The 23,703-nt window shown below is 37.2% G+C and overlaps 1 protein-coding gene across 1 annotated transcript in view; it reads right to left on the bottom strand.

Moving 5' to 3' along the window:
* Positions 1-2,686: 2,686 nt before the first annotated feature.
* Ndfip2 (Nedd4 family interacting protein 2) overlaps positions 2,687-23,703 on the bottom strand; it is a 52,854-nt gene continuing 31,837 nt past the window's right edge. The window contains exons 3-8 of the mRNA XM_052732524.1: positions 20,021-20,154; positions 15,994-16,087; positions 12,476-12,600; positions 8,768-8,834; positions 5,994-6,099; positions 2,687-3,692 (exon numbers count right to left, since the gene is read on the bottom strand). Of these exons, the coding sequence (XP_052588484.1) occupies positions 5,996-6,099; positions 8,768-8,834; positions 12,476-12,600; positions 15,994-16,087; positions 20,021-20,154 (524 nt within the window). The 3' untranslated portion in view covers positions 2,687-3,692; positions 5,994-5,995. The remainder of the gene's footprint in view (positions 3,693-5,993; positions 6,100-8,767; positions 8,835-12,475; positions 12,601-15,993; positions 16,088-20,020; positions 20,155-23,703) is intronic.

Raw genomic sequence — 23,703 nt, forward strand, 5'->3', positions numbered from 1 at the left:
ATCTAACAGTTGAACTTTATCAAGAATGTCTTTAAAATAATGTTAATATTTCATGACTATTTAACTCAAATTCAAATGATACAATGGCAGTTAAAAACTCTAAATTCCATTGTTTATTAAATATTATAAGCTGTAATCAAATTTAGCTTCTTTTAAAAATAAATTACTATGCCTCTTTTTTAAGCTAAAAAATGGTTGTTTAAAAAAGAATGTAATGCTGGGTGGTGATGGCGCATGCTTTTAATCCCAGCACTCAGCTCTGTGAGTTCAAGGCCAGCCTGGTCTACAGAGCGAGATCCAGGACAGGAACCAAAGCTACACAGAGAAACCCTGTCTTAAAAAAACAACAAAAAAAAAAGAAGAAGAAGAAGAAGGAGGAGGAGGAGGAGGAGGAAGAGGAGGAGGAGGAGAAGAGGAGAAGAAGAAGAAGAAGAAGAAGAAGAAGAAGAAGAAGAAGAAGAAGAAGAAGAAGAAGAAGAAGAAGAAGAAGAAAACAAAACAAAACAAAAGAAGAATGTAACATCCTATTTTGGTTCCTGCCCCTCCCCAAGTTTTCTCTCTAGAGTAGTGAGTTATAATAGTCAATTCTTATTGAAGGTGCCCATATATCTTACCTTTTTGCACTTTGGAGAGAGAAAGGACAATTTAATCTGAGCAGGCTCCAGACACCGGTGAGGGAGGATCAGATTCAGTGTTGCTGTGCCTTTAAAACAGTAAATGCCAGCCGGGCGGTGGTGGCGCACGCCTTTAATCCCAGCACTCGGGAGGCAGAGCCAGGCGGATCTCGGTGAGTTCGAGGCCAGCCTGGGCTACCAAGTGAGTTCCAGGAAAAGGCGAAAAGCTACACAGAGAAACCCTGTCTCGAAAAACCAAAAAAAAAAAAAAAAAAAAAACAAAAAAACAGTAAATGCCATTTTGGGGAAAAGTGTTGAGAAACCGTGACTTCTTCTCCAGTTGGACATTTTGAACTCTACTTTCCCAATTATGAAACGTTTAACTAAAAATGTGGTGCAGGTATGTGATTTGAGCTATGTGGGCAGCTGAGGCAGGGTGACAGCAAGTTCAAGGGCTGCTCTGAGCTACAGTGTGAGTTCGGGGACAACCCCAGGACTCTGTCTCAAAATAAAAAGAGGACTTGAGGTACAGCTCAGTGGCAGGATGCCTGCCTAGTTTTCACAAGGTCCTAGATGAAAGAGAAACAGGGAGGTGGGAATAGAAGCAGAAAAAATACTTGTGACCTTAACAACTAAAATTTATGAATTACTTCAGAGACATATCTAAACTGAGATTTATCTGCCAGGTTAAAATAACTGGTTGGAGATTAGTGGGCTTTTTTTCTGTGAAGTAGAGCCTTTCAGTTTAACTTGGTATAACAGAATTCACATTTTAACTTTCAATTTGTAAATGTCATCATAATGCACTACATAGAAAAACACATTTTGCTATAAATTAGTCAATTGCATAACTACATCAAATGGATTATTCAACACATAACAAGCTTATTCAAATACAATAAAAATCACTTAAGATACTTTTACATTAACATCCAAGCTCTGGTTCACATTCATTCAAAATGGTTTAGATACTGTGAGTTTTGACTTTCAATATTTAAGACATCATGCAAATGTGGTCAAGGGTCCCACAAAACAGAACAACTGTTCAAACTCACAGGAAATGACAGGATCTATGTGGGAGTCCACATATCTATCTGAGAAGGAATACTAAGTTTTTTAAATATCACTCTGGCAATCCTACGTGGATGATAAGATTTATGGCTACCGCTGAACTAGCACAATTATAGAGGATTATGTAATATACATTTGAACTTATAAATTTAAGGGAGAAATCAAAATAAAAATGTGACATTCTGATGCTGGATCAAAAATGGTACATACATATGCAAAACCAAAATACGAATACTATAAAACTGAAAGGAAATTCTAATAAATTGACGTTTGGTAGCTGAGCTTCCTTGTAATTGAAAGTCACAGGAAGAGACTCTAGAAAGCAGCGAGGGTCTCTGTTACTAGTGCACGCTCCCACTGAGGCTATGACGCTCGGCCCTCTGCTCTCCTTCCCCAGCCTAGTGCCTTACTTCCAGGGGTGGAGCACATGCACTTCAGTCAAAAGTAAAAGTTCTACAGAGGAGAGAAAGAAAGTCAATTAGGGAAAACAATTTAGGAGGCTCCATTAGCAAACAAAGCTGTATGCTTTATTTACCAAAAACAAAAAAAAATCATAAAATACAAGAAATACAAAAGAGGTAATAAAATATAATAAATTTTATTTTTCCTTAAAACTGGAAAAATGGTCCTGAACAGTGAGATGTATCTTTTAGCTAGTGTCTAGCAGTCAATTTTGTATGTTCTTTATAGCTCTATTTCTTACACGTATGCAGTCATGTTATTTCTGTTATCTTTACTGTTGGTGTTCAAAGGCTAAGAGAGAAACAAAAAGAAAACCACAGGGGACGGAAAATGATTTGTAAGATGCCAAGCATTATGCTATGGATGTAAAAGAAGATTCCAGTAGGAGTAATCGTCACACACACTCACCACACAGACACTCAACAACCCTGTATTTCACAGATAAGCTTCCAGAACATGAAAGTATGTATTTTAAGTTATCTCAATTCGGGTTATATGTTTTTTACAAATTAATCTTGCAATCATTAAGCAAGGCGCTATTAACAGAACAAGATTTTATTTGCTAAGCTTAACAAATTAAACATTTAAAGAAAAAAATGATTACAGTAATACTGAAAGATACTTTTATTGGCTTTCTAAAAGACAAATGCAAATGAGAATATATTTGGTAAATTAATTCTTTAAATTGTCTTAGATGTAAATAAATATAAGATCTACTGCAATATCTTCTTGTAAGAATTGCTAAGGTGAGTAATCCTTAAATCGAAGTTTCTGATTTGAAAATCCCTAAAACTAGTATTGCCTCTTAGCTTTTTGTTTTTTCTTTAAAGGACATTTGGAATACTCACATTTTCTTAAAGTTCATCTGAAACCACTCTATCTTTAACAAAGTTTATTTCTGTATATTTAGTTTACCTAATTTTAAATTAATGAAAAGAAATCTAGACACAATTTCTAAAAAAAGAATGAAAAAAGCAATGTATGCATGGTTATTTACAAGAGTTTTCCTAAATAATATCATATCCAAAAATCTGACAACTCTCTTCTAATAATCACACTGCAAGTTTTAATAAACATCATCTATAGCAAAGAATATTTCAATGTTTGGAATTACCAGGTGAATCTAAGCGCCAGAAACTAAAGCATTTGACAAGATTAATAATGTAATGTTTATTACACTAATGGTCACGTCAGAAGCATTTACATGCTGGAAGGGTTTATCACTCACCTCTTCCAACTCTATCAAACACTGATTAACCAAGTGTGACTGGACTTTGCTGCAACAACTTTACGGATTCTTTCAAGTATATGCATATCTTTTACATAGGCACATATGCAAATGTGCAAAATAAACGAAATACAGATAACTAAAGAATGAGCAGACATGGCTGGTAAGCATAAACCCCCTGCCATTGATTTCGAAGTTCCACCTTTCACTAAGTTTTCTTCTGCTCTCAGTCGTCTTCTATCTTAGCAAAGCTGCAGGCTTACAGATGACGTGGACACTTCACATTGGTGTAAGAAGGAATGTTGGGTTGATGCAGTCTAGAGACAAAGGAAGAAGTATTAAAATGTATTAAGTTATACTTGTCGGAATCATAATACAGTAAAAACACATTTTACAGCTGCATTTCATTTAAGTATATAACAGTCTTGGGATAAAGATAACTATGTGCTTTAATATTGTTCTAAAAAACAAAGCCTCTATATAAGACCTTCATGTAGTCCACAATATTTACATTATATTTGACTCTTGAAAACTGCAAAATAATCACACTACTCAGAGAACAGTGTTCAAGTTAGCCATTTTTTTTTTGCCTTTTATCTTCCTGTCAATACTACCAAATCCTTCGAGCCACTATTCACGAAGACATTTTAACGATTAGAAAGAAAATTTAGTATCTTCTGGGAATAGAGGATCTTAGGGAACACTTAGACTAGTGTATTTTAATGTAATCCAGAAATACATTTATATAGACATTATATTTACATGTATATTCTTCAGCAAAAATAATGATATATTCTTTTCTTACCTTTTTTTAATTAAAATATAGTTGAATCATTTCCTCCTTCCTTTTCCTCCCTCCAATCTCTCTTAACTAAGTCCCTTTTGAAATCAAGGCCTCTTTTTCTCTGTCACTGTTACATATATCTATAAATGCCTAAATATATAACTATAACCTGCTCAATCCATTCAGTGCTACTTGTATGCATACAGTTTCAAGGCTGACTACTTGGTACTGAACAACTAATTAGAGGATTCATCCCTGAGGAAGACTATTTCTCTCAATCTCAGCATTCCTTACTTGCCTATCTATATTTATTTAAGGGTGGGGCACTTATAATAAGTAACATAAGCTATAAATGTAAATAATCAAGTCATAAACCACACAGTTTACTTACAAGGAGTATCATCTTCCCTCAATAGCTACAGTGGATTGGTTTCAGGCCCTCCCTCCACTATCAAACTCCTCAGATGCTCGCGTACATTAGATAAAATAGTACGGAATGAACACACAGCACGCCTCATCCTCTGCTAGTGTGTCTCACCTCTAGTTATGTACAACACTTAATACAATTCAAACACTATGTAAATGTTTGTTACACTGAATTGTTTGAACAGTATGAATGTAATTCTTTTTCAACTATTTAAAAATCCATGAACACAGAACCCATAAATACAAAGAGCTGAGTAAAGACATAGGTCTCTTTATCTGAAGAGACTCCTCGGCTGTTTAGCAAACAAGTGCTGACTAGACACACAACTTCCAGAAATTCTCTGATAACTATCAAGTTCTCTCTGCTTCTTTCCTTTTTTTCTTACTACGTGACAAAGTGTTTTCCAGTCACAAACCTTGGTCATTCTGGTTTGGTTTGTTTGTTTGTTTGCAGATCTCTGCTTGGACTTTGCACTACTTTTTGCAGAATATTCATCCTTTCTATGTAAGTATGTTGTTATGAAAATTATAGTTTTCAAATATTCAAGTTTGTGCTGCTACTTACTTCAAATGTGCCTGTGGCGAATCATTAAAAAGAAGTTGAGAAAGTAGGATTTAAGTTTCTCTGGGCATAGTGGTGCACACCTGTAATTACAGCACTTAGGAGAGTCCCAATTTTTTTGTTGTTATTGTTTTGTTTTTGTTTTTCGAGACAGGGTTTCTCTATGTAGTTTTGGTGCCTGTCCTGGATCTCGCTCTGAAGACTAGGCTGGCCTCGAACTCACAGAGGTCCGCCTGGCTCTGCCTCCTGAGTGCTGGGATTAAAGGCATGTGCTACCACCGCCCGGCTGAGAGTCCCAATTTTAAAGCAAGCCAGGGTTACATGGCAAGAGCCTGTCTCAGAAGGCCAAGGCCAAGAGCTAACAAGCTTGTTAGTTGCTTGTTGTTTCACATGTGAAGCACTGGGCTTGATCCCAACACCACAAAAATAAATAAGTACAGCTTTTGTTTATAATTTTGTATTTTAAAATTTAAATTAATAAAATTCAATTTTAAAAAATTTTATCAGTTATCTAAAAAGGTCAAAAACTTACTAAATTTCCTTAAGTTATTAAACACAGCATTTAGTACAAAGCATAGTAAATACATTAAGTAAAAATTATGCCGGGCGGTGGTGGCGCACGCCTTTAATCCCAGCACTCGGGAGGCAGAGTCAGGTGGATCTCTTTGAGTTCGAGGCCAGTCTGGGCTACCAAGTGAGTCCAGGAAAGGCACAAAGCTACACAGAGAAACCCTGTCTCGAAAAACCAAAAAAAAAAATTATAAGTGCACATTAAGTATTTAGTATGTATCTGGAAAATATGACTCTACAATATGAATAAATAAACATCATATTAACATTTCTTACCTCTATAGTAAGAAGAAGTATCTTGTTCTATGTGCAGCTGCCATACTTTCAGACATGTTTCTGACTTTTAGGTAATTAACAAATCCTCTGAAGAAAAGGAGCAGGCCTACAAAGATTGAAATCACAGACACGTTCTTAACATAAGGGGAGTACATAGACAATAGACAATGATACATATGATCTCTTCTGCTCAAGGAAGGAAATCTGTAGAATCCCATTTATTCTATATTGTATCTTAAACTACAATGATAACTCCATCATCATAAAATATAGTAACATTTTATTGACATTCTTTCAATTTCTTAATCCTAACTGTAACAAAAGTAAAGCAAACGTAAGCTATAAAAATCCAAAGTCACATAGAAATATGCAAGCAATGATCATGTTAAGTACCAACGTTAATGCATTTTAAATGAGCTCACTCCTAAAAATCTTAACCTTTTTTAAATTTTTATTGATTCTTTGTAGATTTCACACCATGCATTCCGATCCCACTTATCTCCCCATCTCCTTGCATCTGTCCTCTGCCCATGCAATCTCCTCCCCTGGAATCAAATCCAAATTTAAAAGAAAAATCAAAAATCAAGCAAAACAAAGAAAGAAAACAAAACTAAAAAGAATAAACTAAAGGAGAATCATGTGGAAGCTGTAGTGTGGCCCGTTGAGACACACGGTTTATTCACCCTTTAGTCTTTCCTTGTATGAAACTTTCTGATGAATAGAACTCCTGAGCAAATGAAGATGTTTATTTTTAAAGTACTCAGACAAAATGAGGGCAGGTAAGAAACAAGCCTGTCTCACAATATAAAGTGTCTGCCATTTGTGAAATCTGCAGTCAAAGACGGATATGTTTTTAAGTTTTTATTTTTAATTAATAAGATACTAATAATAAAAACTGAGACAAGCCACTCTAGTGATCTTTTGATTAGACAGCTGAGGTGGCCCTCTAAGCAAAATACTATTTTACATAATACCCATTTACCCCATATACATTTGTAATATTTAAAAAGCAATGCCTGTGAAATGCTTCAGAGCTTCAGATGAAGAATACTAGGTAAGTGTAGAAGCATTAACATTATTAGTACAAGCCTCTGTACAAACACAGTTTTCTTGAAAGCACTCAACTCCAGTAAATTTATACCCAGAAACAGTGGGGAGAAAACAAAAGCAGAAGGTATGTATGTATGTGACTTCCTTCACTAGGAAGGAAGAAAAATGCTTGTGAACTTGAAGTCTTAAGTCCAAAACAAACTTCACCCCACTCTGAGACAGTAATCGGAGCGCTACAGAAAGAGGCACATTTGTAACAGACGGGAGAGAGGTTAGCACATACACACGATGAGGGAATGAAGCATGAAGTTCAGTTAAATCTAGTCCCACTGGCTTTCATACCCAGCTCTCTCCATTTGTGACCCTCTCTCTCTGAATTCTACGCATTCCCTTCCAGATGCAAGTCAAAAACAGAAACATTGGGTTTTTCTTTTTCTGGGTTTTTTTGTCGTCGTTGTTTGTTTCTTCCAAATACAAAAAGCACTTTTGAAAACTAACAGACAAAATTTATTTGTGAGATCTCTTTGTCTATGAAGCTGCCAGTTCTTAGGCAGTTTGTTGTGCTCAGGCATTTTCTAAAATAAGTCGTTCATTGCTACAGCCCACTCAGTGGCACTAGTCTTGGCATCCCCCTTGCAGTCAGCTTGTTTTAAGTACTGACAGCAACATCTGAGTGCTGATGGAGTCTGCATACTCCTGGTCTATGTGGAACGGGGCTGTCGTCTGCACTCGGCCCCATGGTTATCTTCCTCTGTTCACGCTCTTAACAGTGGACACGTAAGCCAATACACTCACTAATGTCTAAATACTTACTTAACACAACTGATAGGGTTTTTTTCCCCACTTTTAGGTAAAAGACTCAATAAAGATAAAAAAATTCAGGAAGCTAAGATGTAATTAACAATATATAAACCCACATTAACCATTATATAAATATGATCCCCAACACAGTTACAACATTAAAATAATTTCACTATAATATTACAGAAAGAATTTAGTGACCTTAACTGGCCATTGACAATTTGTTCTCCAAAAATATCCTAAAGGTCCAACAATATGACTAAAAACCTAAAGAGAAGACTGCCACCTACTGTAATCTAAAAGAATTAAAATATGAATTGTCAGTCAAGACATTTAAAATAAGGGCCAAAAGTACAATATGATGTTAAAATTAATTTAATTACCATGTATTACTGAACACTCATAAATCACACCAACATAATAAAAAGCATGCCTTACAAAAAGACAACCAAACAAGTGCTGTGATCACTGGGCATGAAGTCTTTCCCTGCACTGGCAGATTAATGATTAATACAGAGCACATTTCAAAAGCACAAAGACTGTTTCCGTGATCCAAAAATAAGAAGAAGGCACTGACTGCTCCAAGGCTCCTTCTCACAGTATCATGAAATCGTGCACCTGTGCTTCCTCAGATCCTCATCAAAGAGAACAGTATTTTCATGAGACTGCCATGTTGAATTCTGCAGGACTGATTTCTCACTCAGCCACTGGTTCTCTGTGCTGGCAGCCTCTGCTTTTCCGTCTAGGAGACAGCGGCACCAGAGAACTGGGAGCTGAGGAGCGAGTGCAAGGATTTCACATCAGAGACTTGACTTCTGCACTGCTAATACACAGCTGAACTGCACTTAGGATTTTAGAAATATCACTTAACTGAGTAACGAACTAAGATTATTTAAACTGAACGACATTAAGAATAAACTTACCAAGTACAAGAAATATCCACCAAAGCCAATATTGTCCATTGAAATAGCCAGTAAAATAGTCAGAAAACTATGGAGTGAACATAAATACATTAACCATCTTTGTATTATTAAATTTGAACATTCAGATTGTTCTAGGTTTCAGAATAATCTATCTCACATAATCTTTAATGCTTAAAAAACAGCATATAAAAACAGCACAAAAGGAAAGCACAGGAATAATACTTAATGATATACATATATATTTGGGAAAACCTCTCTTATGTAATTGCAAACTTATATACTTCATAAACAAAAACTCCAAACTGCTTGCAAGAGAATAAATGCCTAAATGTTATATATTGGAACTGAACATTTTTTTATTGAAAAGTTCACATCAGTTTCTTATACTCTTAAAGCTACAACTAACATCCCACATACGCCACAGCACCCTGCTGCTTTGGATATTAGCACAAAAGCCACATTAGTTTAATCTTATCGGACGGGGATGTTGTGCTGACCTCTAGAAAGAAGCGCTTTGACCTTCTGTACACCCCCTACTGTTAATCACTGCCAAAATACTAGGCACATAAAGACCCCCAACTCATTAGAGACTTTTCACTTTCAAACTAGATGCCTGACATTCAGTTCCCAACAGTGAACTGAGAACAGCTAAATGAATCCTGAAGTGGCATTTCAACAGTTGCCATTACTGGACATGTTAGCTGGTCTTCCACTCTGTGTGAGGTGGCAAGTTAACAGGCAGCTGGGAGGCAGGGCCTCTCAGCACAGGACACAAGTATCTTCTTTTGAACAGGCACTGAACCTTCATGGAATGTAAGAGGTTTATCAATCCAGTGTTCTTAACCTACTATGGACAATGGTCCCCTATATAAGCAGCTTCTGTATCTTAAATTATGGATATTATGTATCTTAAATTACCTCAAAATAATTATTCTTTTAAGTATTTCAGATAACCTATTCTAAATAAGTTTTTTTTAAAAACTTATTTTAATTTCTTTCTTTCTACTGGTCTCCAAATTGAATCTTACTTACCTAAAAATAATTTTGTTAAATGCAATATTGATGCTTGAATCTGAAATTAATTAAAAGTATATCCAACTATTTGCTGGTGATTTTTATGAAAGCTTAAGAAAATCTACAGCTTTGGAGAGAGAATGGGGCTCTAATACCCTCAAGGTACAGGCCATACATAATGGGCTGACTTCCTTCTTGTGTATCAAGAATGACCCTAGTAAATTATCAACTTTTGGAAAATTTACAAATTCATTTTTGGATAGTTTCCTGCATTCTATGATTTAAATGAGAAATTCCATTTGAGTAACAACAGGTCCACTGGCAATATTGCTAAGTCTGGACATACTTAGTGCCAACTCTTCAGTTTCTTACCAAGAAAATCTGCAAGGACAGGACCGTAGCTTTGTCTTTGTGTTTTATTTACAACGTCTAGTAGATTTAAGCTCCTGGTAGGAACTCATTGGACATCTTTTAAAGCAAAATTAAAATGAAAAACTACCAGAGGACAGTTCTCACAATGGCTCAAACTTTAATCATCTTATAAGAAACTAGTATACAGATCCCAACCAAGAGTCAACAGATTAACATTTAAAACCTATAATCGGATATGTCCAGTACAGGATCTGTTAAAAGAACCAAAGGCCCTGGGAAGCTATAAAACAAATTCAAAAATAATAGTACATCACTCAGAATATTAATATTTGTAACAATGGATACTTTTAATAAATTAATAAAACAGATGCATTATCAAAGCATCTGGAGCATTTAAAGAGGCGAACATTTCAGACTCGTGATTCTACTGAAAACTTTAGGAAGATTTAGCTCTTTCAGTCAGAAAACAATGTTTAAGTAAGTACTACTTTAATTTAGTAATTGGCTAGCATCATTTAAAACTCTGTGGCTAGCTGTCATAACACAGTGCAAGAATGGAGACATCTGAGGGGGATTCTGAGTGCTTGTGAGAAAACTCCAAGAAAACAAAAGTTTTATGACCTCAGTTTCTTCAAAAACACAGAACTGTTCTTGGAATGTGCTTTTTATGCCCCTCCCAGGGGTCTGAGGCTCTGAATTGCATGAGACTTTCATTTGCCTCATTGTTAGGCTCCATTCTCCCAGGTTGCACTGTCTTTAGAGAGGTGAGCAGATAGCTTCGCAGCAAAGTTGACACAATAGTGAATAAAGCTACCCATGCCCACCCTTCTAGGTCCACCCTTTAAGAGCCTGCAGGAGAGACTGCAGAAACGGCTCATTAGGCAAAGACACTTGCCACCAAGTCCAATGACTTGAGTTTGGACCCTAAACCCACATGGTGGAAGGAAAGAACAGACTCTCACAGTATGTTTTACACACACACTCTCTCTCTTTCACACCACACACACACACACACACACACTCAATGAAAGCTAACAAGAACAGACTCTCACAGTATGCTTTACACACACACTCTCTTTCACACACACACACACACACACACACACACACACACACACACACACACTCAATGAAAGCTAACAAAGCCAGGAAGAAACATTTGTGAACAGCCTCCCAAAGGAACCCTTCAAGAGGCAAAGGTAAAAAGTGACCTGAATGTGTCTGACAACGAAAACACCTACACAGCTTGGGCAGAAAACCATCTCATAGCAAGAGACGCCGTTGAGACCCAAGTGAGAAAAGGACATGACCTTGAAAGTCACTTCAGGGAAGAAGAAATCCGGAGAGGCTTAGGGAGAGCACACGGAGTGCGGGATGAGGGTTCCTCAGTAAGCTTTCTCCTTCTTTCTCTTTTTCTGTTTTTAATTTTGAGATAAGGCATTACACTGTAGCCCAAGCTGGTCTCAAACCCTTCCTCCACCTCACAAATGCAGGCTGTGGGTGTCTACCATAAACTCAGCAAGAGCGAGTTCTGACAGCCATTTCATAGGCCTTTACTTTTGAGCTCTCAAAGTTCTAAGGAGAAAGGAAGTATTTAGTTATTATTTGAAACAGGATCTTCCAATATTTATCTCTTCTCATTGTATTTCTAAACATCAGAGTTCTCAGTTCGACTTGAGTATACTTTAAAAAAGTCCTCGGCAAACTCCACATTATTCTTGGTGACCTTGATATCTCTTTGACCAACCTTAACTAAGAACAAATGGACATAGTAAAAACCACCTTTGAAGATATTTAAATTCATAATAATTCATTAAGCAGAAACCTTTAGTTTTTGATTTAAGGCACACTTGTACTAACGACATCACAAGAGCAGAAAGCATGATCTGTTCAAAACATATATACTATATTTCTGTATCCTATATGTATATATATACATACATACTATATTTCTGTAGTCTGTATGTTCGAAACACACATCCATTATTTCTGTAGAGTATAGGTAACCGGGCAAGGCTCTCTGCTTTCCATCCTCAGAAATAACCACATGTGGCAGTTTTTATCAACTTATTATAAGGACACCAAGTAAATGGTAAGGACAATTTAGATAACTTAAAACGAGGACACAGATACCAAAGGTGGAAGTATTTTCTTATTTCAAATAAACAATCTTTCACATTCAGTTATGGCACATATAGTTATACCAAATCTTCATGGTTACAGAATGCCAGAGTAAAAAGTCTTTCCTGGGTGGAATATGTGTGCATGAGCAAACGCTGCGATGAACCACACGTTTTACAGAGGAATGATGGAAATGCTCACCCTGACAATAAGGATCCATTTGATCAGAGAAAGGCCAAATCCGCAGATAGCACCATACCTCCCAGCTATGGTATTGGTGATACAGAAGGACAAGCAGAACCCAAGCCAGTTGAAAATGAATGCCACTAAAAGTAAGAGAAATATGCTTGTTAACAGATTAACAGAAACACAGTCCTAGCAATACCTCACTGCTCACAGGAAACAGCAGCTTCCTTTAACTCTACCCACTGAGCTGTCCGTAGAGACTGCCATGGCTTGCTGTTTGCAGGTCTATCCGTTAATACGCAAATAAACTAGTAAACTTGGGTTCCTGTCAGTCTAGTCAACAGCTTCCTTATCAGTTCTTTAAGTTTTATTACTAGTATGCAAAACTGCATTTTTATTGATGCATTTCACTTTTCATTAACTCTTTAGGGAGCATACAAAATAACTGTTTTGATTTTCCATATATGTGGATCACTCACTGTATTTGCTCATATTTGCCCCTTTACTGCCCCCCCCCACCCCCTACTCCTGTCTTCCCTCCTACTGGTCCCCCTTCCTTTAGATGTTCCTACTTTTGTATCTCTCATATGTATGTGTGTATATAATACAGAGTCCAGGACTACCAGCCCAAAGGTAGCACCATCCACCCTGGGCTGGACCCTCTTCCATCAATCACTAATTACGAAAATGCCTTACTGGCTCCTCTTATGCGTCATTTTCATAAATGAAGTTCCCATCTCTCAAATGACTTTAGCTTGTGTCAAACTGGCATACAACTATCCAGCAAACCCGGCAAGTCACATTTACATTTCAAAATAGTCTTCTGGTTCTGCTTTTTTGTAAATGTTAATTTAGAAGAACATTAATTTTTCTTTATGTTTTCCTGAAGTCTAAAATAAGAATGATCTGGGTAATTAACTATAATGTCTCATTCTGATACAAAGATTCTGGCATACATACTGCAAACAGCTAAACCTTGGAGGAAACGTTTTCACACAATGGTCCACCACATTTTAAAGCATTAAGTCATTTTCAATCTGGTCAGTTATCTATTAGATCAAGTATTAATTTCTCGAGTTGAATTAACTGAAAAGCAATTCTATTCTACTCTATTCTCTTAAAAAAATTTTAAGAGGCACTTTATGATAAAACCTAACCAAACATGAGATTACTTCTCATATTCCTACTAAACATTATCCAGAGATACAGAGATATACATATTTCTCCCCTTTTATTTTCTATACATGAAAATGTAATTATATCACTAAATTTAACTGTAAATCTTTTCTAAGGTTACATGAATTAAGAAGCAAAAACATGAATGTTCTAAAGGTTTTTATTAAAACTCTTATATTTGCCGTGATTTTGTTTGCAAAAAATATAATCTAAAATGTTTAAGTTATAAGCTATATTAAGGAACATATTTCCAGACTATTAGTTTAAGCATGGAATAGAAACCAAGCTGCAATTTCAAGAATAGCCACTAGATGGTAGTAACTACAAATAAATCTATGCTTATCAAAGCAGGCTCTGGGCATACCAGAATAAAAGACAATTTTAATCTTATATAAAATATTTGCAAAAACAAAGAACATAAAAGCAATTAACTTGTAGAAATATAATTTCACAAATTTTACTAAAATTCAGAAATTTTGTATTAAATCTGGGAATATATATTTATATAAATCAATATACTGTCACTGACCAAAATAATCTAAGTTACCATGCATTTATAACATTTATAAGTAAAGTATTTCAAATCCAAAACATTTATTGAGGTTAAAGGAAACAATATATAAGTTCAGACTCAAATACTTAGATGACATAAACGGTATGCTTTCATTTCTAAAGAGGTTGCTACTTATACTATCAATAGTATATTCATAATCTTTTCTAATTGATAGTTTTCCTTTTGGGCCATGTATGTGTGTGCAGTGTAGATGTGGGCATATGTTCATTTGCATGGTTTTGGGCACAGTGTGTGGGATGCACATGTGTGAACATGGGTGTAGAGGCCAGAAGTTGCTAATGGATGTCTTCCTCAGTTGCTCTCCACTTTATTTATGGAGGCAGGGTCTCTCATTTGAACACAGAGTGACCTAGCTCACTCCAAGGATCACTGTCTCTTCCTCTCAAGTGTTGGAATTACAGGCAGCTGCCACACCTGCTCAGCACCACGCCTGCTCAGCACCACGCCTGCTCAGCATGGGTTTAAGGAATCGAAATTCTGGTCTTCATATGTGCACAGCAAGCTTTACCCACTAAGCCATCTCCATCGCCCCATGTTTTCTTAAAAGACATAACCATGAAAGGAATAAATGTTTAAGATATTCCTTATGTCAACAAAATAAGTGAGGAGTTTGATATTATTGTAAAAGCTTACTAGATGAATAAAAAATCAAAGATTAAAAACTCAGGTGCACTAGACTAGCAGTAGGCACAGCAGTGATTAGTCATCTGTCACCTGAGAATCCACTCCTTTTTGTTCTATCTACCACATCCACCCAACACTACAGCAAAAGGAACTTAGGATTCAAATAGCACAGACTGGATAGCAATGTAAACACAATGAGTGAATCTGAAAAGAAAGCCGACTGTCCCCATCTCCTTACGCATGTCTTTTGTTTGAAAAAGGAAATAAAGAGAAGAAAGCATCTCAAACTGAGAAAAGGGGTTAAGCCAACCTCCAGACTCAAAAGGAGTTCAACACGTTAAAAATGATTATTTTTGAAGTTGAGAAGAAAGCATCTCAAACTGAGAAAAGGGGTTAAGCCAACCTCCAGACTCAAAAGGAGTTCAACACGTTAAAAATGATTATTTTTGAAGTTGAGTGTATCATTTTACATAAGTAAACTATTTCTCATTTTTATCTGTTGAGTAAACAATACATGATCTAAGTTTTTACTGAACATTACATGTCTACTATTGGTTTACCAGTAGTGAATTTAATGCATGCTAATCCTCGTGTTCGGAAATAAAAAACACTATGACAGTCTCCCCTCGCAGTTTAAATTGACTCTGTTAAGTCAAATAATTAACAATTTTGTATGAGGTTAAAAATATTCAGGATTGTAGCCTTCTAACTATTACCCTGAATAAGACTTGTATATCCATACCTCTGTGGCACTGTTCTGGATTTCTAGAATTTTCCCTTCTCCAACCCTTCTGACTTAAGGCCACTTGGAGGGACGTCTTCTGCCCCCAAAGCAGAAATGTACAGTTCACTGTATATATGACTACAGCCTTGAAAGGACACAGTATTTCTCTATAAATTCTTGTTCTGCTTTTTCCCCTGTAAAATCTCATTCAGCTTAAATATGCATATACTTCTGGTCAGTATCAACCATAAAGGCTGCTGCTATCAGAATTACCTAACAAACACTTAGCAAGTTCTAGGATTTACTATGTCTACTGTCCTGAGCAATTTACCCTTTAAATGAGGCGGACCCATGCCAGCAGGAGGTTTTCTTCACTGTTATTTTAAATATACTTACACCAGTATTTCCTAAAGGTAGAATGGAAAGGTCACTTACTGAAAAACGCCAGCATGAAAATGCCATCATTGCCTACTCTAAGCTGGTCTACATCGCTGAAGTCATCTCTTGGTGTACACTCTTCCTCCTGGTTCTGGAAAAGACAGACCAAAACATGTCACAAAAATAATTACAATGTTATTACCTTCAATTTAAAAGTAAGAACATCAGTGACACCTAACGTTCTCAAGTGGTCATACAGGTAAGACATCAGCAAGTATTACTTTATCATAGGTGCTGTTGAGATCTTTAAAGGCAAACCACAAAAGGTAACTTGAGGGGTCGGGAGGCGGCTCAGTCAGTACAAGCACACAGACCTGAGTTGGGACCCTGAAAATCTACGTAAAAAGGTTGGCATTGCAACATGTGTATAACCCCAGCGTTGGCGGGACAGAGACAGGCAGATCCCTGAAGCTCACTGGCCAGCCAATCTGGCTAAATCAATAAAGTTTTGGTTCAATGAGAGCCCCTGTCTCAGAAAAGAAACGTGAAGAGGGAAGGAAGGACACCCCAAACCCAATAATATACCCAACACTTACCTCAAGCCTATACACACACACACACACACACACACACACACACACACACACACACACACACAGGTTGAGGGGGAGAATAATATCAAATTCAGGAAAAAGATACAAAGAAGACAGATGTGATACCACTGCATAAATGTCAAGCGGGAAAATAGAACTCTCATAATCAGTGACACAGGGCGATCTGGATAACCTCTGGTTAGGAAGAAGTAATTATTAAAAATGTGTATGTCCTCCGATCTAGCAATTTCGATTCTTGAAATAAATTTAAATATAATTTAAATTTAAATAAATAAATAAATATAAATGTATATATATATTGACATGCTTATAAGAAATAATATATTAAAAAAATTTATTGTAGTGATGCTATTAAGAACAGACTGGACACAATTATAAATGTCTCTTAATCATGGGCTGAGTTGGGAGATAACTCTACAGACATCACTGACTCCTTTTTCTGGATACTCACACAGTGGATAGCTTTGGAGAAGAGTGGAATCTCCCAGCAGAGCAAAGATGTGGGCATTCTTTTTTTTTTTTTTTCGGGGGAGGGGGAGGGGATGAAACAGGGTTTCTCTGCCTTGAAAACACACTCTGTAGATCAGGCCAGCCTCAAACTCAACAGAGATCCACCTGCCTCTGCCTCCTGCCTGCTGGGATTAAAGGCGTGCACCACCACCCAGCCAGATGTAGGCATTCTTAAGGATGGCTGGAGAGCTGGGATCCTAGCAACATAATCCACAGTGTGGTGGCCTGTAGGAACTGGGGGGCTTGGTAGACAGCAGAGCAAGACAACTGCCACTGCTCCGAATAACCAAGTCTTTCCTTCTGACCTAAGAAACTTCCTGCCTTCTTTCCACAATATCGGAAACTGACAAACTAAGAATCTCTCTACCAGCTGGGTTAAAATTCAAGTCAGTTCTTGGTAGACGGATTAAATTATAGGACATGTACCCTAAGAAACTAAAAAGTCAGCATTAAAATTTTTAAGTTAATTTAAAAAGGTTTTTAATATCTTGGTGTCTTTACTATTCTAATTATCGGGGACTACGGGGGTCCAGCCCCTCGATAGTCCCCTCCCAGGGTCCGGGAAGAGTCTACAACCAGCTGATAATTAATCTTTGGTGAGAGGAAATGAATCTATGTACATGAAACTCCTTAGTCCATATACTTCATTCTTCTGAGTCAGTTACAAGCTTATATTCTGCTCTCGTATTTAGCTCATTTCTAGCCTGATTTCTCTCTACACTTGTCTGCGGTCCCCTCTAGGTTCTATTTTATTCCTTCATCTAGTTCTGCCCCTTCTAGGTTCTCATCCATCTTGTTCCTTCCCATATCATCTTTTCTCCCATCTCCTTCTCTCTCCTCATCTCGTTCTTCCTCAACTTGTTCTTCCCCATCTGGCTCTTCCTCATCTTCCATCTCGTTCCTCTAGTCCTCTCTTCTAGTCCTTCAATCTAGTTCTTACCCATCTCCAGTTTGTTCCTCTCAAGTTCTTACCCATCTAGTTCTTCCATTCTCTTTTCTCTTCTCTCTCTCCCCGTGCCCTGGAAGTCCTGGTATATAAAGCCAGGCTTCCAGGGTCAAACGGAGGGGTGATAAGAATCACATAGGGAGCCAATAACCGTTAATTATCATTTGCAACCCCAAAGGGAAGTGACCAATGGGGAAATGAATTAACTAAAGGCTAAATTCGGGTAATATCTAAGAAGAGGGAATCTTACGTGCTCAACTATAGTCTTAAACGTGATTAGTAGAAAATGTTAAGAATCTATAAGTTGCTAGGTCAATGGGAGAAAATAAAACTGTCTTCTTTTTTCCTGTGGCTCCTATCTGTCCAAGCTATCTGCCGTTTTTCTGCAGGGTGGGGGAAAGTGTGCTCAGTCGCTAGGCAACCTGTGTACAGCTAGATGCCTCTGGTGATAGTTAAAGGGAGATCTGGAACCAGAGGTAAGGTTTGGGAAAGGAGGAAGTAAAGTTTAATTGGCACATCCACCAGGCCTTCTCAAACAGGTAGCCTGGATGGTTAAGTCTGTTCTTAGAGAATACAGAGGTATCTCTGATAAAGTATTCTCCTCCCTCTGGGGATGGACCTGGCCGGATGCTGCTAATGATGATAATTACAGGGAGGCTTGAACTGGGGTTCTGGCTGAGCATTGTTGTCAGCGCAGAAGGTTATCTAAATATTCCTAGAAGTGGTTAGGCAAGGAGTTAGCGGTCTATAAAGTTAGTAGGCTGTAAGAAAGGAGGGTCCGAGCTGAATTGCACCTGACCTAGGTGGTGTCTCCTTGTGGAATTTACCTTAAATGAGGAGACTTGCATGTAGACTGTTATTACTGCTAGTCCTTGAAAGTGGCCAAGGGAGATATCTGATTCCAGAGAAAGCCTTTCCTGAGGCTGTTCTCCAAATACCTGGAATGTGTATGTCCAGAGAGTGATCAGTCCACACTGTTAGCCCTTCTTAAGGAAAAGTCAATTGGGAAAACTATGAAGGCACACATGACTTTCATAACAGAATACAGCTGATATATAACAAGCAAAGTAACACCAAAAACTCCTTGGGATTTGGCTTCCTCTGGAGGAATTCCCTGATTCCTCCAGGTAGTGGCTTTGCCATAACCAGCTGAGTTCTTATAATATATTCCTGCGGCCCACAGCATCTAATAATCTCTAAAATATACTAAATGAAATAATGTTTGTATAGTATACCTTCTGCTTACAAAATAATGCACTAACATATAAATGTTTTTGCTTACAAATGTAAAGAACTCTGAAATTATTTGTAAAATCTGTTATCACTGATTACTTCTAATAGTTAAGAAATAGTACTACACAAGGTTTTGCTTCCTTAGCCTTGAGCCCTATCATTTCTCACAAACAAACCTGCATGCTGTTCTAGAGCCCACACAGCAGTCAGATGGAATGAGATAATAAAGACGTATCGAGTTATTTATTTAATTATTAAGAGTAAATGAATATATGAAAGGGGAGGAGTAAATGATACACTGAGGATGGATAAAAGGAGAAGCAAACAGGAACAGAAAATAAGACAATGTAGCTTTGATGATAAGACCATGAAATCTGAACTCTCTCAGGAGAAACAGGTCCATGGGCAGGAAAGAGATCAGTGGAAAGGAGGTCCACAGGAAAGAAAAGAACCAGGAGGGTGGTGCTGATCAGAGTGAGCCGACTCGGACATTGAAAAAGTCAGTGTCTGGTATGTCTGAAATCAAATGAGGACGTGACAAATGTATTGAAAAAATAAGTTCTAGGATGCCGTAAGCTGAGGCAGGGCATAGAGAAGATCAACAGAAAGTGAGGACGTCAAGGACCAGAGATGGCGAATTTATCTATAGAGTGTAATGTGACCGATACTGACACACAGAGACAGCAACAGGAAGACTACACACACTCCTACCCACAGAACGATTTTTACATTCTTTTTACAGAAAGCCACAAAAACACTGTCAAACAAACGATGGCTTTACTCTTTGAGGTGTTTCCGCTGCTGCAGCTGCCATGGCAGCAGCTTTGGCCTTTTCAGCTTCATCATACGTAGGAAGAGAGGTAGCAACACTGTATGGAGGTGGCACGGGGTAAAACTCACTGTAAACTTCAGTATCTAAAGAGAAACAAGATATTTAAAGGAAATCATTAGAATTTAATACGATTTTATAGCCATGGTCATACTTTAATAACTTACAATAAGACACTAAAGATTACTATTGCTATTGTAGGTCTGTATTGTAAGGTATATAACACAAAACACTGCTAAACTTTTATTATCTTTTTTTTTGTTAAATTTATTATAAAGAGGATGGGATGACAAATACCATCTAAAGGTAATTCCAACTCAAAAAGGGCTCAAGATTGAGCATTTTGAACATTCATTGATTTTGTATGTGCAAGTACATTTTCCCCTTCAGCTGTGTGGATTCTTGAGACCAAACTTAGGTCTTCAAAGAATGGCACTATCTCCTGAGGCACCTCACTGATGCAAAAATGAGAATTTGAAAGGAACTTTGGAGCAGGAGGTGAGACTCTCACAGGATGTAACATCTTCCATGTGCTCACCAGGCTACACAAAGCAGCTCATGCACTCACCATTTCACACCCAAACCAATCAAAGAAAAGCCTTTAGAAATTAGTAATCACAGCATCTATGTAGTGCTGACCATGGTGTCTGTCTTCTCTATACATTGTTAGCAACACTGAGATCCAGGAAAACTACGTGACTTGTGAGTCTCAATCACACAGAAGGGGCATCCCCAGAGTCCTCTGCTCTGAGGAACAATACAGGGTCATTTTTCTACATTAATTTCAGCAGCTACCCTAATCTCTTACGAAAATTCCATATTCTCTTTGCTTAAAGACTGGTGGACTTTTAGTCTTTCTCATTCTCACCTCCTTTTCCTTCACTTTCCCCAATATCCATATAGTTCTCTAGATTTTCATTAACAATTTCTGTCTCTGATTTTTAAAGCATTTTTGAGAAATGATTGGCAAAAACTATAGTAAAATAGTAAGTATAGACTGCTCATTTTGAAAAATAAAAATACAGAACATATTTCTAATATAATTAGTGTAAGTTAAGTTCAGCATGAACTGATAACGTTTACAGCAGAAAGATGACTGTGGAAAACGTAGATTCTAAAAGCAATGTCAAACACTGAGGAACACAGAATTTCTTCTAACTATAACTATAATATTTTGATATTTTTCTACACTAGCTTATAATTTTCTCTGTAACAGAATTTCTTGCATCTCCAATATGAAAAGTTTTTATTTTAGTATTATATTTTCAGCTATAGAGGTTTTAAGAAAAAAATAAGTTATCAACATAGGCTAAGAATCTGAAGCGAGGTCATTTCTAATCTACTGACAGAAACTGGTAGTAACAGTACAATTGAGAAGCAAAATCTAAATGAAAACACAATTATTAATCTAAGACAATAACATTGAAATTATACATTTAAATAGAACACATCATCCAAGAAGACATAATCTTCTCTATCAACAGCATGTAAAACCTTGAAAATCTTTTAATATTCAACATAGAAAAGAACCAAGCCATTAACAGAAGCTGAGACATCTCCAGCTCCAGCATCAACTGTGACAATTTAATTCTCTACTCTGTACACAGGCTTCTCAACAAGACTGAAGTCTGGGAGCTCCGTTTCCCAGTCTCTCAAAGACTGTGTCCTTAGTCCAGGCACTGACATGCTATGGAGCTTGACTTCCCCATGCACACAATGGTATTACAGAGGGAAGTAGCATCTAAGAGCAATGTGTCATGAAACACAAATGTCACATATTATTACTGATGCTACTCAGATCTAGAAAAAAAAAGTCATAAAATGAGCTAATGGAGAATACAATGCCACAGAAAACTAGGAAAAGATCATATTTAACACATAACTAAGAAACCAATAAAATATTATCAATAATTTTTCACTAAAGAGACTCCAAGTCTAGAATTACTCAGTTCTTGTGGTTAATTAAAGTCTTGAGTATCCTGTTAGCCAGAGTTGTAAACGAATGCAAAGACTCACCTCTACAGAGGATAGTGCAACAATAAATGAACACTCAACTATGCAAAGACTCACCTCTACAGAGGATAGTGCAACAATAAATGAACACTCAACTATCAGACTCATCTTAGTTGAAATTTATCTAATCCTTAAAAATTATATGCTACATTATCTACTCCAGATCACAGAAAACCAGAAGCTTCTCAGTTTGTTTTATGTTGTAGTCAAACTACAAAGACAGTATACAAAGCTTTAGGTCCCATTAAGCCGTGCGAGCTCTACTAAAGTGTTCACATACCATATCCAGAAGAGATGAAGCCATGGCACGACAGTTCATTCCAAAAATTAAAGATGGATCAATTTTTGAAAATCTAAAAATTATTTTTGTTGCTACTTCATAGCTGTAATTTTGCTACTATTATGAATCATAATATAATTATCTGTGTTCTCCAATGGTCTTAGTTGATTCCTGTGAAAGGGCCAGTCCACCTCACAGGGGTCACGACCCACCAGTTGAGAACCATTTCTAGCCAATCAGAGCCTTTTACTGACATAGCAAAGACAGCAGAAAAGGGCTTGGTAGCAGCAACAGAGCAGCGGCCCTGTTGGCAGAGCTTTAGAAGCCCCAATTCTTAGCAAGTTCTTATCAAGAAGCACTAAGCAAGCATTGATAAAATAAGCATTCTAACAAATAAAACCAACACACTAACTTTATTATGGAGGACCTCAGAAGACTACTTCCAAAAACTGCCTTGAAAAGTCAATGAACTTCAAGTGCCTGGTCTTTTTACAGGTTACAAATACAAAAATGGTAAGTGGACAAAGTTAGCATGAGCTTCCCACACGGAGTCAACCTTCACCAAGAAACAGGGAAGAAAATGTAATGAAGGCTTTGCTTGTGTTTGTGGTGTTGGTGATCAATTCAAGGCCCTCATGCACACCACCATGTAAGCACTCTACCAAGGAGTTACAGCCCCAACTTATGAAGGGGTGTTTTCTTCTGTTACAATGTTTTTCAGTAACTAATTCTTAAAATCAATACTTCAAATGAATGTGAAAGAGACCTTATAGACACTTTTAGAAATTATTACAGTACTCAGGAAGACTACAGTAGTAAACAGAATCATACAACTATAAAAACAGAGTATATAAAACATGGGCGTATATAAATTATCATGTGCCCCGCTGAACACTGCTGAGAAATTACACACTGAGCAGGATGACCTGACACAGAGGACAAACAGCAGCAAGCGGGGATCTCTGACTTGGATACGAGCATTCGTATCATACATATGCTCACCCACACCCACCACATTCTGACTCACTCTTTTCATTATCAGCTTTCCATTACAATCTTATGAATATATGAGCACAAACATATTATGTTTGTGTATAGAGAGAGACGTGTGTGTATGTATACACAAGTGTGATTATATGTGTGCATGTATTCGCTTCAAAGTTCATTCAATAAGCTGGTGCAAGGGCACATGTTTGTACTCGGAGCACAAGTCACTTGGACGCGGAAGCACAAAGATTATGAATTCTAGGCCAGCCTGGGCTACACAGTAAGCTCCAGGCCAGCCTGGGTTATAAAGCAAAACAAAACAAAGCAATCACCTCATTGAAAGACTTGATAATTA

Source organism: Peromyscus californicus, unplaced genomic scaffold (genome assembly GCF_007827085.1).
Source record: "Peromyscus californicus insignis strain IS unplaced genomic scaffold, ASM782708v3 Scaffold_12__1_contigs__length_115047231, whole genome shotgun sequence".
Lineage (NCBI taxonomy): Eukaryota > Metazoa > Chordata > Mammalia > Rodentia > Cricetidae > Peromyscus > Peromyscus californicus.